The 14,476-nt window shown below is 38.0% G+C and overlaps 1 protein-coding gene across 3 annotated transcripts in view; it reads right to left on the reverse strand.

Annotated features, from left to right (window-relative positions):
• Positions 1-14,476, reverse strand: part of GRM5 (glutamate metabotropic receptor 5) — a 447,694-nt gene that overhangs the window by 71,177 nt on the left and 362,041 nt on the right. For all 3 annotated transcript variants that reach the window (XM_037137610.2, XM_037137609.2, XM_037137608.2), the window contains exons 5-6: positions 8,171-8,339; positions 1,087-1,213 (exon numbers count right to left, since the gene is read on the reverse strand). In XM_037137610.2, the coding sequence (XP_036993505.1) occupies positions 1,087-1,213; positions 8,171-8,339 (296 nt within the window). The remainder of the gene's footprint in view (positions 1-1,086; positions 1,214-8,170; positions 8,340-14,476) is intronic.

Consider the following 14,476-nt stretch of genomic DNA (forward strand, 5'->3'; position numbering starts at 1 on the left):
AACAAGTTTTAGGAAAAATCTTTCAAAATGAGCTAATACAACTACCGTGAATAGTTTCTTGTCCCGTGAGGGATGGAGACTAACACTGATGATGTTGCAGTTTTCAAGCCTTAAGCTGTGCTAAATCTGTATTAATTTTAAAACTGCTAGATGACCTTACAATAATACATGGTGGGCCCTCTTGCTGGATTGTTTTTCTCTATTTTCTTCAAAAATTTAGTCTCGTAGGACCCCTCTTCATACTCCCCTTTCACAAATCTGCCTTTTTATTAATTGTAATCATATTTTTATCTTTTTGCCTTCCTCATTAACTAAAGACAGAGGCTGTATGTTTATTTCAGTGGTAAGCAAAAAGGCATGTAATATGCACTGAATAAATTAGTAGGAAAGATGAAAGTTACATATTCTGTTTCTGTATTGCAAAAAGTAGATATGGCTATGAAATATAATGTTGAGAGCAAAATGATACATTCCTTAACATTTTTTGTAGAAAATAAACCCAAACCAAAATAATACAAAACACCCCCCCCCAAAAAAAAACCCCAGAAACAAACCAAAACAAAAAATCAAGCACAGATCAGTCTTGCCTTGGGCTGACTTGGTTTGAAAACTCATTAGTTGGAGGTTCCTGGTTTAAAGAAAATCACTCAGAGAAACAGTTTTAGACCAACAACTACCCAAGCCTGTGTAACTTTTTTGCTCTTGGATACGTCATAACATATTTTAGCCCCTACCTGGCCAGAAGCTCTCTCTCACTACCTCAGACAACAGTAAACTGGGGCCCTGCCTAAGAACTTAGAATATCCTGAGGATGGGGTCAAAATGCCCAGTAGTAAACTTGGGGCTTCTGATTTAGTTTGGTGGTGAGGGTAGAAATATAGGCCAATCTCTCTGCAAGGTCTATAGATTTTCCTGATTATCCAGTTGTTGGGGAGGCTTCTGTTCCTAAGGAATTCTTTGTCACGTAAACCAAGGCCACCAAGATGAGAAATAGTTGGAGATGAGACCCTCTCCTCCCATGCCTGTATCTTTTTCAGTTTTGGTTTTTTGAGAGATGTATCTGTGCTGACACTGTGACACATGTACCTGTAAGGTCATCATTGGGCCAGGACCCCAGCTGGCACGCCTTGCAGGTGTACTCATCGAAGACGTACTCGTTCTCTTTGCATGGTGTGCAGGTCCAGCAGCAGCTGACTTCCCCCTTCCGGATCACCTACAGCAAGCATTCGAAACCACGATGACTTTTTTGCATGCATAACAATCCAGCAATCTTCTATTCAAATGTACTGCTTCACAAATTAGACAGGACTTTGAAACGTTCCTTTCAACTTATTTCAAATGTTACCAGATAGGCAGTATAAGTATTAATATTCTCACTATATAATTAAAGAAACAGGCCAAGTAACCATTTCAACATCATAAAATTGGTTGGTGATAGGTCCAGAATTAAATTAAATGTAAGTTTTTGGAAAATTAACTTTAGATACCAATATTTAATTAAGTGCCTGTGTTTGTACTTACATATAAATACACATACATCCACATATGCTTATATGTGACTGAATTTTCCTGAGCTATGCCTCTCTTTCCCTCAAATTAAGAACTTTTACTCTTTGGATTTACTTTAGCACCTGTCCACTAGCTGCAAATTGTTAGCAAAAAATATTGTATATTTGGTAAAGTTGAACAATCTGTCCATATTGATAAAAATGACTAGGAATTTGTATTGAGTGAAGAGACAGACTTTGAAATTTTTTGGAGTTCTTCTCTTGGTCTCTGTTTCTACTATAAACATAGTTTAATAATTCTACCAATTCCTTTTTATTCTAGTAAATTTGATTTGCTTGGGATGAAAGTGGATATGGGTAAGGTCATAGAGACTATTATATACCCCTTCATCTATTTGATATTTTAGGTGGTAGAAAAAATTGAAATAATTTAACACTTGTAGGAGTCCCAGATGTTATTCTTTAGAAAAGGATTTCTTCTTCCCTCCACCCCTTACACTCTATTCCTTGTCTTAGATGCTGGTTCTATTAAGGACCTTTGCTAATAACAATGTCTAGATGTCTATAGCCAAACACAACTGTAAGGTGGTACCTCCTTCTTATTTTGATCCATCTCTGTGCTGGCTCTTGACACTGAAATGATATAGGTAGAAAATGGTGACAAAAAGGGCCTAAATTGTTCTTTCCTCAAAACAACCAGAGACATGAAGCAGAATTGTTCACTTGACCTGTTTAATCCAGCTAAAGTACTCTTTCTAGTAATATTGGCTGTTTACTGGCTATCTAGTGAATGCCGTATGCTGTTATCCCATTAAAACATTCAAACAACCTTTTGTAACAAAACTGGTTTTATTTCACTTGTTTTGTTTTGTTTTAGGTAGAAAATGGAGGCTTCATGAGCTCACCGCAACATGTGTGGGTAAATGAGGAATCGGACGGTGGCTGTTGGACTTCAGGGTCATGCCCTTGAATGCTGAGCCTCATTGGTCTATATAAAGATTGAGCTCATGATATTTTGAAAGATGTAGAGGAAAAGAGTACTGGCCTGGGAATCAAAAGGCACCACGGCTCTAGCATCACTTGTATCCACTAAGTAGCTGTGCATCCTCCGTCTGACCCTATTTCTTCACACCAAGGCTATTGCTGTTTAAATACACCTACCTTTATAAGGTTTCCTGAGGATTACTTTGTAATGCTGTGAAATATAGTAGCTAAAATTAAATTCCTTTAACTTTTTCAGAGATGAATTAATGGAGAGCCTGGTCAAATTCAAAGCTTTTTGATATATAAAACTTTGTAAATGGAACTATTTCACTGATAGGCAAAGTATGACAAAAACTTACCTAGATGGATAGTGTGTCATTTTTGCACAGGTCTGTTTAGTAAATACATCACAGTGATGTATTTACTAAAATACAGTCGGGGTCTTGCTCCAATAAAGGAACATAAAGATTAAAAACATATCACAGTACTTTGTCAACTGCACAACAGTAAAAATGTTAACTGTTTTATTGTTAGTATGCATATAAATACATAGAGACATTAATTTCATTTTGGGGGGTAATTTTAACCACACTGGTAAAACTACAGTTACTGGTAATGCAATCAGACACATTTCAAATACTGCAGGATTCCTTTTCTTCACAGGGCTGAGCAAACAAGAGCAATTGCATTTTTCCCTCTAGAAATACGCTGACTTCCTATGGTTCAGTTCCTATTGGTTTGTGAATTTCATTTTTTTTACCAAAATAAGTTCATGTTATATTTCAAAATTAATTCAAATATTACACCACTTTTTTATATCAGTAGTGACAACTAATATGTCTTCGGATCATTTGAAACTGATTTGTTTTACTTTTTTTCATTTGTTATATATGTTCTGTCTCACATTCGTTTTGAGTACAAGAGGTGGTGACAATTCTCTTTCACAGTAATTCCAATTCTTTTCTGAATATCCTGGAAGTAGTGGTGCTTTCATTTTGAATAAATATATGTAACATATTTGAACCTTTGCTATACTAATGCCCTTTCATGGACTCTAAATTAGTAAATCTGAACAATGCCATAAGATATTGCTATTATTAATGAAGTTGCTAAGTGAGAGCCTTAAACCATACTAAGAAAATGTTATAAATTTTGTATTGAATAGAGTGAAAATGAGATCTGGTTAGAAAAATAGAAGTTGAAATTAAAATGACTAAATAAATATCACAAATTAACTAGCGTTTAAACTATTGCAATAGGGAATCAAATTCTTCTATTGTAGAAATTATTCCTAGTAGAATGAAATGGAAAAGCATATACATTTGACCCTAGAATAATACAGAAGTCAGGGGACACCAACCCTCCCCCCCCAACCCTTGCACAATTCAAAATTCACATATAAGTTTTGATGCGAACAAAAACTTAAGTTGTCCCTTCTGCAGGCAGCCATTTATTTCCAGGACTTTCTGGAGATACCAAAATCTGTGGACACCCTCAAGGCCTCTATATGAAATGGTGTGAAACAAAGCATATTATAAAGAAATCTCTCAAATCAGCCATTCAGCATTTTGAAGTTACATGTTCAAACTATTGCTGTGAAGGGCCCAAACAGTGTCCATGTGGTAATTACATAGGGTAATATTTCTACAGAAGGAAATGGAAATTGTGAGCAATTGATATTCTGAATGAATTCATAAAGAATTTCACATGAAGTGTTGAGCTGCCAGAGAACTGGCCAAGATGCAGACTGCCATTGTGCACTAAAGGAGAGCAAACCTTTTGCCAAGTATCAGACAGTAAATATTTATAGGCCACACAGTCTATACTGAAATTTAACTGTTTAACTCTGTCTACTGTAGTGGCCATAGACAATACATAAATAAGGGTGGCTTGATTTCAATAAAACTGTACAAAAACAGGCAGGAGGTCAGATTTGGCCTGTGGGCCACAGCTGACCAACCCTTGTATATCACAACAAAACATGAGGAAATTTTCAGATACTGCATAATCCATTTGGTGATTTAGCAGGAATTAATAAATTTATACTTATCTTCATTTACCTTGTCATTCTTCTTTCTGGTCTTATGCTTACTAAGTGTTCATAACAACCTTTTGAAGACTTTACCATTGATAACGAAATATTCAATAAATGAGCAACTTGAATGTGTTCTAAACAGAGTGAAGGTAAGGTTGATAGAAAAGAGCAAGACTAATTACACTAGTTATATAAAGTGCCTGAAATGTCCAGTAGCACTTTAATAACTATTTGATTAATAAATTATTTTGATAATGTTTTTCTTCCCCCAGGGTATTCTATCCCATTAGATAAGCTCTTTTTAATTTTTGGTATACTTTCACCCTCTTCTTTCACTGCATGGTTTCCTGTTCGTGTAGCCAGACCTTATTTAGTGTTACAGTAGCTTTTCATTGTCCTCAAACTCCCAGACCACCCCTTTGCCTGCATTTTGCCGTATGTTTTCCATTGCTCAGTTCCCATTCTATTCTGTGTAATCTGGCAGTCTTGTTTCCAGAAGTCCCCAAGTGAAGGGCTAACCCAGGTTTCATGTCTTTCCTTTGGTCCTTCTCTCCTTGGCCTCTTTCTTCCATTGACAACTATCTTACACGACACCGTGCTCTCTGGTTCCCTATATGTTCCTGACGTGGTGGCTGTTCATTCTCTACCTTTCCTTCCTTTTTGCAGACCTTCTTCAGGTTCTCTATTCTTGGCGTACAGTTATTTTCTGTCTGTACTTTCAGGTGCAGTGATCTCATGTCCTCAAATAGCTTCCATCTGAGCTCTGCTCAATTAATTCCCAAATCTGTATCTTCACCCTTATTTTTATTTCTCTTTGTTAAAGACTAATATTTTCTACCACTGACTAGATATCTCAGAACCAACACCCCAGACTAACCCATTGCTTTTTCCGTAAATACATTTCCATTTCCACTTCTGTTCCTAACAATGGAACTTTCTAGTTACTAAGACTAGGAATCACAGATGATTGCCTCAGACTTCTTTCTCTTCTCCAACCCTACATCCAACTGGTAGCCATGTTACAGGGTGCAGCGAGGGGGGGCCCCCAAAAAACAGATTTGGAATGGTGTCCAGAATTCAAAGTGTATAGGAATATTGGAGAGACATATTAAGATGTCCCCCCCCCCACCTGGGGAAGGGATGAATAGAGCCAGGGCCATTAAGAGCTATTTTGCATAGCAACAATTTTGGAGCTAACCTCTGGAGGAATGGTTATTTAACATATCTATAACCTTTAACTGGTTTCATAGATATGTTAAATAGCAGTGGCCAAGTTTGGAGCCAGGAAGAAGGGAGTAGCAGGGACTGAGGATGGAACTAGGGGACTCAAGATGGGAACTAAGGGCTGCTCTCCGGAGTGAGAAGGGCTTGGACTCAGAATGTAACAAGGGGCTGCGCTCCTGAGTGAGAAGGCCTGTGTGAGAGCTTGAAAAAGACTGGCTCCGAGACATGAAGGGCCCCCGCTTGGCCAGATGAAGAGAGAGCCACGCGGTTTCAGCAGAGTGAGGACCCCCTGTTGGTGAGGTGAAAGAGGGAGCCACGTGGTTTTGGCAGGGTGTGGACCCCCTCTTTCCCAGGTGAAAGGGAAGAACCATGCAGCTTTGCCAGAATGGAGATCCCTGCAGCCAGGTGAAGAAGACAGCCACATGCTTTTGGTAGAGTGCGGACTCCTGCAGCTTTGGTAGAAGAGGCCCAGGCGGCTTTGGGGTGCCCCCTTTGGCCACGGGGCCTGAAAAAGCAAGAGAGACTTTGACTGGAACTGGGTACAAAGGACTCTTGCCAGTGGACCATGAGAGGGTACCACAGTACTTTGGATTAACTCGAGATCCTGCCTGCACGGTGACACAGCTGACGGTGCCAGCGGCCTGCAACACAGACGTGTGCTCTTTTCCTGATTTACGGTACCCGGAGTTGGGACAGTGGGAGAAGGGAGCGCTGTGTGGGTGTAGGTGTACAACCTAAAGGACTTTGATATTTTAGTGGAGGCATTAAGCCTAAATAGCATTAAATAAACATTTTGTTTCCTTTTCACAAATCTCTGGCATTAAGAGATGTCTTTCCAATTGGCGGCGGACAGAAGGGCCCAGTAGATTTTAGTATTTGGTTTTTTTGGGGAGGGGCCCCTGTTGTATAGCAGTTTTGGGCATCCCTAGGTGGGCCAAATATTGTGTTGCCCCTCCCTCGGACCACCTCCTCTTGTTCGTTAACAGCCACACTGGTTGCCTCTGCCTCAATAATGTTCATCTCAAACATCCTTGCTCCCTTTCCATTCTCACTGTTTCTTCCACAATTCAGGGCCCTTCTAACCATAGTGTCCTTCTAACTTAGCTCTTCGTTCATTACTTATGTTTCATACCTCTACTCATGAATCTTCACCTACTATATAACCCAGCATATATCAACATCTTGGTCAAAATTATTCTCAAACCCCTGGTTAATAAAATTAAGTTCAACCTGTAGGAGAGCATTCTATGTGGTGTGGGCCCAGCCCCCAGTGGCAAACATTTACTGCAAAGTAACTTCCTAAAATCCATGCTAAACCTTCCAAGGATGAGTGCAACCAGTTCAACCACTTTTGCTCTTTTCATTTGCAAATATCCCTCTTCTGTGATGTGATTAGCAGCATTGGCTCCTTTGTTTCTGTAAAAGGTAACCACCTAAAGCAACCTGTGCATAGTAAATGATGACCATCATTTAATGTGCCAAGAAACCCAATAAAAGCTGGTAGCAGCAAGGGCCACAGCCTTTGCTCCCCTTGAGAGAAAAGCCATGCTGTCCCTTTCCCTCCACCAGACTCAGTAGTCCATGTGAATGTCTCATTTCATCCATAATGACGTGGACACTGGACCGGTGTCCACATGACAACCTATTTAGAACTCTCCATTAATATGGATTCAATATATTATTTTAATTTTCTCTTTTATAACAAGTATTTAAAGCAGCATACCCTACATTATTCATAATTATTTCAGAAAACTTGACCACTTATATGCCTTTCCTATCAATGTTCCTTTACTAGAACAGGAAGTAATTATTGCATTTCCCCTCATCTCTCTGAAATCAGAGCTATTGTTCGTGGTGCAATGTCTGACATTTTATTCAGAAGAAATCTCTCCCTTCCCTTTATATGAATTTATATAGCTCCCTTTTCTTTCTTAATGAAGTCATTGCGTTTTATACGACATTACTTATCTGTGTCCATGTATCTTCTTCCTCAACTAGATTGTAAGTCTTCTGACAGTAGACGTGTCTTACTTATTTTTCTCCATTGATATAAACGATTACATTAGTAGGAATGCAATAAATACTTTTTAAGATAATTACAAGTTAACATGACTTCCAGTTGAGAACTATGTATTCCCAGAAAACATGTCTGTAAAGGCTCTCATTGATAGAAAGGGTGTGGGCAAACGTGACTTATCAATTGGTTCAATGATTCAAAGTACTAAGATTATTGTAGCTCATACCAGATATCAGATATCATAAGGAATTGATGAGAAAAAAAGTAAAAAGTATAGTTTCTGACATTTGGAAGCTTACAGCATATAATATAAAACAAGTATAAAAATTTAAACAGTAGCCACAGACAATGAACACTTTTGAATTTATGACAAAAAATAAAGAAACATGGACCCTGTTTTACCTTTATCTGGCCTTTCTCACACGGTTCACTGCACACCGATCTGATGATGGTGCTTTTCTTGGACCACACTTCATCATCATCCATCTTTAACTCACCGTTGTCCCAGCTTCCAACATTGATGTAATCAAAATAATCTTTTCCCATTTCCTTGAAATTCATTATTTCATACCTTAGGAACAAAAATATAATACTCAGCTAACAATAGAAAATCTCAGCTATGAAAAAGCAACAGATTTCATCCCAAACTATGTATCTATGGTCATATCAGTGATACTGGAGTTTTCCATGACTACACTAAGAATAACATAAAAACCTGTATGTTTCACTTTTTCTTCAGTGGTCTCTTTAAAAAAAAAAATTCAAGCCTATACCTGAAATAGAAACTAATCCCATGTGAGAAGGTGACCTGTTCTTAGCAGGATGAGAGACAAGTTTTAAAGTAAGTTCAAGAGTTTTAAACAAGTACTACTGTTAGACTTCTAAAAATGATGGAGAGGTTTTCATCTTCACTCAAGGAAAATAAAATTTTTCTTTTCTAACCAAGCAAGAAATCTGGTAAATCTTTAATCTTGTCTTCAAGTATAGGGAATTTGGGGGTAATTTGGAAAGGGCCTGATTTTACCTTTCTTATTTATTTTTTATCAAGGGCTAAATTCCTTCTGTAAAGATACTTACAGGAGTGATATTTAAAATAAGCCTGAAAATAGCTTCTAAAGTACCTCATGCAATGCAAAAAATCCTGGGATATACTAGTACCTTGTGAATTCTTAGCCTTTATTAGGTGTTATTTTTATTTTGAGTATGGGATAGAGATATAAAGAGGGAAAATTGATGTGTGTGTCTAGATGATTTTTCTTCCATGTAAGAACATTACCAGAGAAGTACTTCTGAAATTACTTTTCAGTCTGAGGACGCTGGAGAAGTGTAATTCCTGTGTCAGTTCTTGTAGACATATCTATAGGTATGTCACAGTTTCACAAAGTTTTCACATAGTGTACCCTACGACTTTCCTTCTCAAGGTCGATAGGACTGGAAGATGGGCTCTTTTAAATACCTCCTGCAACCTCCCATGCTCAGCATATTTAGTTAGGTGGAAAATGACAGGGATGGAACACTTTCTGGCTTTTGGGTCCAAGTTGCCAGATTAGCATATTCAGACTGACGTTCAGGACATATATGCTAAGACCAACCCTGACATCCATGAGTTGGGATGCATGCTGTAAAATGATACCACTCTGTTTCCATACCCAATCATATTTTTTACTGTAGAATTTTTTTCAGAATGTTAACTCATTCTTAAGTTTTTGTTGGCTGTTCAATGGCTTAAGGATTATTCTACTGTATTATATTTGCAGTTGGTAACGATTCTGTGTAACTGTCTAAATTCCATTTCTAAACCAAAAGTACGATCTATAGGAAACAAAACTGAGACCTATATCTTTTCACTGCCATTTATCTCATGGCTACTATAAGTAACCAATGAGTTGAGCTGTTAGAACAGAGAACACAGACAAAAAGAACTCATGGATTGTGTCATTGGCTACTTCAAACACATTGGCCTTCTAGGTCTTCAAAAGGTGCCTCTGTGAGCATGTAACTTTTGAACACTCTAGGTTTGGAGGAAGAAAGAAATGCTGGTGTCGGGAGGCTCCTTTCTCTGCTGCTACTGATTTGAACAGTTTTGACAGTTTCATTGTTCACCCTAAATGAGCCATCACTCCCATTCTACCAGTTCTGAACTCTGAAAAGATCTGGTCCCAAACATCAATTTTACAGGTAATGGAACTGAAGCTTGGCGAGGCTAATGAGTACAAACAGCATGCAGAGCATGCTAGTGGCAGGGCCAGACCTACTTCAGCCTTTAGGCTCCACCGTGCTCCAGATCTACTCAGCAGAGCTAAGGGATCAGCTTCCCATTGTTTAAATACTGCAGAAATCTGAACCATTCCACATTGTAAGGTTCATATAGCTATATCTATGCCTTTCTTATTTCATATGGGGAAATGGTAAAAATGAAAGGGATCTAGATTTCAAAAAATAAACATGAAAACTCTGCTTTCTTCAGCTGCCACTTTAACTGGCCAAAATTTCAAGCTGAAATACCTGAGAAAACATTTTACTTAATTTTATATATTGTTCCAAGAAAATTTAAAATATATTTTAACCAAAAGGGGAAAATGTTCTATTAAAGCATAAGTAGAAATTAAAGGAAGGTGGTGCTCAGTTAAAGAAATAATTTTCTGAAAATTAGAGCAGACTTCCTCAGAAACAGTGAGCTTCTCCTCACCCAAGGGGCTGAAGCAAGACTATTGTTGGAGGAACTGCCGCATTGTTTGGTGGGGGTCACTGTGCAGATTATCGGATTTATACGGCTCCTAAGGCTCTCTCAGTCTATAATTTGGGTGTTGAGGTGCTTCTTCAAAGAAAAAGTTTAATTCTTAAATATGTGATGAATTTTCTATCAGCCAATATAATGGACACTACAAGCACATAATAGTCCATGACTTTGGGGTTGTATAATCATAGATTAAAGAGAGACTACAGAGTTGGTTTGACCAAAAACTTTAATGGTAACTAGTAATGAAACCTTTCAGAAATATATATATATATATATATAAAACTATTTCAAATGTAATATAAAGATGATGAAAACAATCTAAGAATTCTCATGTGATGATTAAGCCTGTGTAATGTCATTTCTCTGTTACTAATGGACCATGTAACCTTGAGCATTCCTCTTCCTTTCTCTGCAATTCAATTTTCTTCCAGGGAAGTTAGGATGTTGAAACAGATCATCTCTAAGCTCCTTTTATGGACAGAGCCACATAACAAGAATCAGTGTGCAAACCAGCTCAGTATCTGCTCATTTCTAGTGTTCTACCCTCATTTACTATTTGTCACATTTGTTTTTGTCCATCTGCTCCTTTTTTCCTGGCTTCTTTTGGAATAATTTTGGTTTTAGTATTCCTCTTTTGGCATTTTAAAAACTTGATTTGTATTGTTTACACTATTACAGATGTCCCCATTTCCCCTCCACCTTTGTCTCCCTCCCTCTGCCCTTAACCCCCTTCCCTCTGGCCATCACCTCACTGTTGTCTGTGTCTGTGGGTCATGCACATATGTTCTTAAGCTAAGCCCTTCGTCTTGTATTAAAATTTTAGTGGGTGCTTAAGGAATTACAATATGCATTTTAAATTTATCTTATCTTCTACTTAAAATTAACATGCCACTTAATGTAAAATATAAGAATGTCGCCCTTGTATAATTCTATATCCCCTTCCTTCATGTTGTCAAATATTCTACATTCATGTATTTTACATTCATTTGCAAGTTCCCCAATACAATGTTAAAATTTTTGCCTTAAATACTCATTGGTCTGACTTAGACTCCCCATGTTTCCTCTGTCCTATTACGATCCGTCCAGGGCCATGACAAGGCCTCTGAAACCTTTGTTTCTAATGAATTCTATACTAGAGGTCAGAAAACTTTTGCTCTAAGCAACAGACAGTAAATATTTTGGGCCAAGGGAAATTATCTCTGTTGAAACTTCTCAACACTGCTCATGTCATGAGAAAGCAACCATGAACAGTATCTAAACAAGTGAGTGTAAATGTACTCTAATGAATCCTTATTCACAAAGACAGCAGACTAGATTCCGTCTGCAGACCGTATTTTGCTGACCTGTGATCTATATGGTTGACAGTAAGTGGTAAAGGTCCATATTTCTAATTTATAATTCTTAAATCCTTAGAGCTCTGAAAACTAAAGTTTTTTTTTAAATAACTCACTTGGCAGTATAATACGACCCAATCTGAACTTACCGAGTGACAAAACTTGACCTACACTGTCATGAGTCCATTTATAGTCTATTTACCACACTCCATGTGAGTATTCATATGTTTTGCTGCAGAAAGATTAATGTGTTGCTTAAGAAGTGCTGCTTCACAGTATGTTGGAGGCATTAGAGGGCTGCATAACCTTTTGTAAATTCAAAAATTTTGAATTCTCTAGCACACCTGGCACTAGGGTTTTCGTTAAAGAAGTGTGAACTGACAATAGTCTAATTAGACGTGAGGTATAAAAACAATGGTTCTAGTTTACTCTCCAGTGACCCGCAAGTGCATGTGCGGAGGGAGGTGGCAGCCTCTCTGTGATGCTGGCATTTTAAGGGACACTTAATCACTCCAGGCTCCTCTGGTCCGTTGCCCAGTTTGGAATGTCTTTGATTCAGCAAAACTGTAGATTTTAATCCACAGAAATAACAACATAATGCATATGAAATAATGGCTTTTTTATTGTGATTCTGGTTGATTAATCAGCAGTGTGTTATATATGGTTAGGGTTGAAGCCCAGCAGACTAAGTAAGAATCTTCACTATCATTTACTAGACTGTGTCTTTGGACAAGTCATTTAACCTTTGTAAGCCTCTATTTGTAAGTCTTTAGCTGAAAAAGAGAATAATAACATTACTTATCTCAGGATTAAAATTCAGGGACTGATTATTTGACTAAGAACACACACTCAGTAAATGTTAGTTCTATTTATTTTGTAAATATAACTGGATTAGTTGGAAAAACAAGGGGAGAGAAGGTACAGAAAATAAGTAGCATAGATGGTAGGTAGAAAATAGACAGGGGGAGGGCAAGAATAGTAGGGGAAATATAGAATCTAAAGAACTTGAGACACGTGGTCATAAACTAAAGGGGGGAACGGTGGGAGAGGAGGTGTGCAGGGTGGAGGGGAATGAAGGGGGGATTAGAACAACTGTAATGGTATAATCAATAAAATATATTAAAAAAAAAAGAAGTTGGAAACCACCTCCCCCCCCCCAAGTCTGGCTCACGCCCTTAGAGGCCAATTCTGATAATTAATTAATGGGCTAATATAATACACAACCTTAGTAATACATGGAAAATCTCTAAACAACTGTAAATTCCCAGAAGTTGTTTGTAAAATTTTATGTGTATCGTCATTGAGAGAATAACTATAAATTTTTATCTTAATTTTAAAGAAATTCATGTCCCAAAAGAAGGCTAAGAACCAATGTTGGAAATGTGCCCCATGACAGCGTATTTGGAGGATTATGAGTGAGATAGTGACGTTCCCTCCAGCTCATTAAGGTTTCTTCCCATTGGGATAGAGCTGAACCATTTCTTCACTATCTGGTTTGTGTGACTGGATTGGGTATATGATATGGAAACACTTTGAATTGCTGAAGTTGTAATTATCAAAGTCTGTGAACAAGTCCCAAGCTGATGTCAGTACTATAGGGATACGCACAAGAATGATAAATCCCTGCATAGATACCAGAGCATAGGCCTTGACCTCAGTCCAAAGCCTGAGCTCATTGGTCCACCTGCCCCAAGAAGAGTTACTTAAAATGCCAAGTTACTTTGACCTTGGGAAAATGTTTGTATTTCTCCTCCCCACTCTGAATAGTTCACCCTATTGCAATGGATATACTGAATAGCCAAAAATTAAATAACTGCATATGAAAAGTCAGTTAATCTTAGCTAATGGCCTGCCTGGAGCAATAATCTTCATGTCTCTAGAAAAGAGAAAATATCCAGCTTTGCTTTTAGCTGCATGACCTGATACTAACTGTCACTTAGAAGTACCGCTTGTGAGAAGGTAAGAGCTGCAGCAGAGACAAGCTCCAGCTTACCTCGGGGATATGGAAACAAGATAAACTTAGGAGGCTGGCACACTATGTAGGCACCTGGGCTGCAAGTCATGGAGGGTCATGAAACCTGCTTTGCCATGCTCAACTGCAAATGCACAAGGTCATGCTCTGCAAGCACAGCTGTCGGCATAATGAGTTACTAGAAGAGTACTTGGGATTTTACAGCTGGAGACCAAGGACCCCAGTTGATCTCGAGCAAGGCAGAGTGAAGACCCAGCCCTGCTACCTCTCAGAATACCATTTCAATAACATTATCTCTTATGGATTAGACATTCTATGTATAGAGTCACTTAAGAATTTGAAGTATGAAATAGATGTGAATTCTGATAAGTTTGAGGTACTTAATGACTTTCCCTGGAGGCTCACCTATAATTATAAGTAAGTTCATATTTTCAGGCTCCTCTCTATAAGTAATGAAAGGTAAAATTTCAGAGAAAAAAGGCAATTTAGGCCTCGAGAAGGGAGAAAATGCCTCCATTGGAGGATAATAAAATAAAATACGACTTATAACTCACTGTAGATGTAGCAAACAATGTAACAGCATCTCACGTCTATTTCTGGATTACCAGAAATTGAATTGTTCCTGTTTCAGAATAGTTCTATGACCCAAGAAGACAACAGAA

Source organism: Artibeus jamaicensis, unplaced genomic scaffold, assembly GCF_021234435.1.
Source record: "Artibeus jamaicensis isolate MK-2021 breed Jamaican fruit bat unplaced genomic scaffold, CSHL_Jam_final contig_64, whole genome shotgun sequence".
NCBI classification, from domain to species: Eukaryota; Metazoa; Chordata; class Mammalia; order Chiroptera; family Phyllostomidae; genus Artibeus; species Artibeus jamaicensis.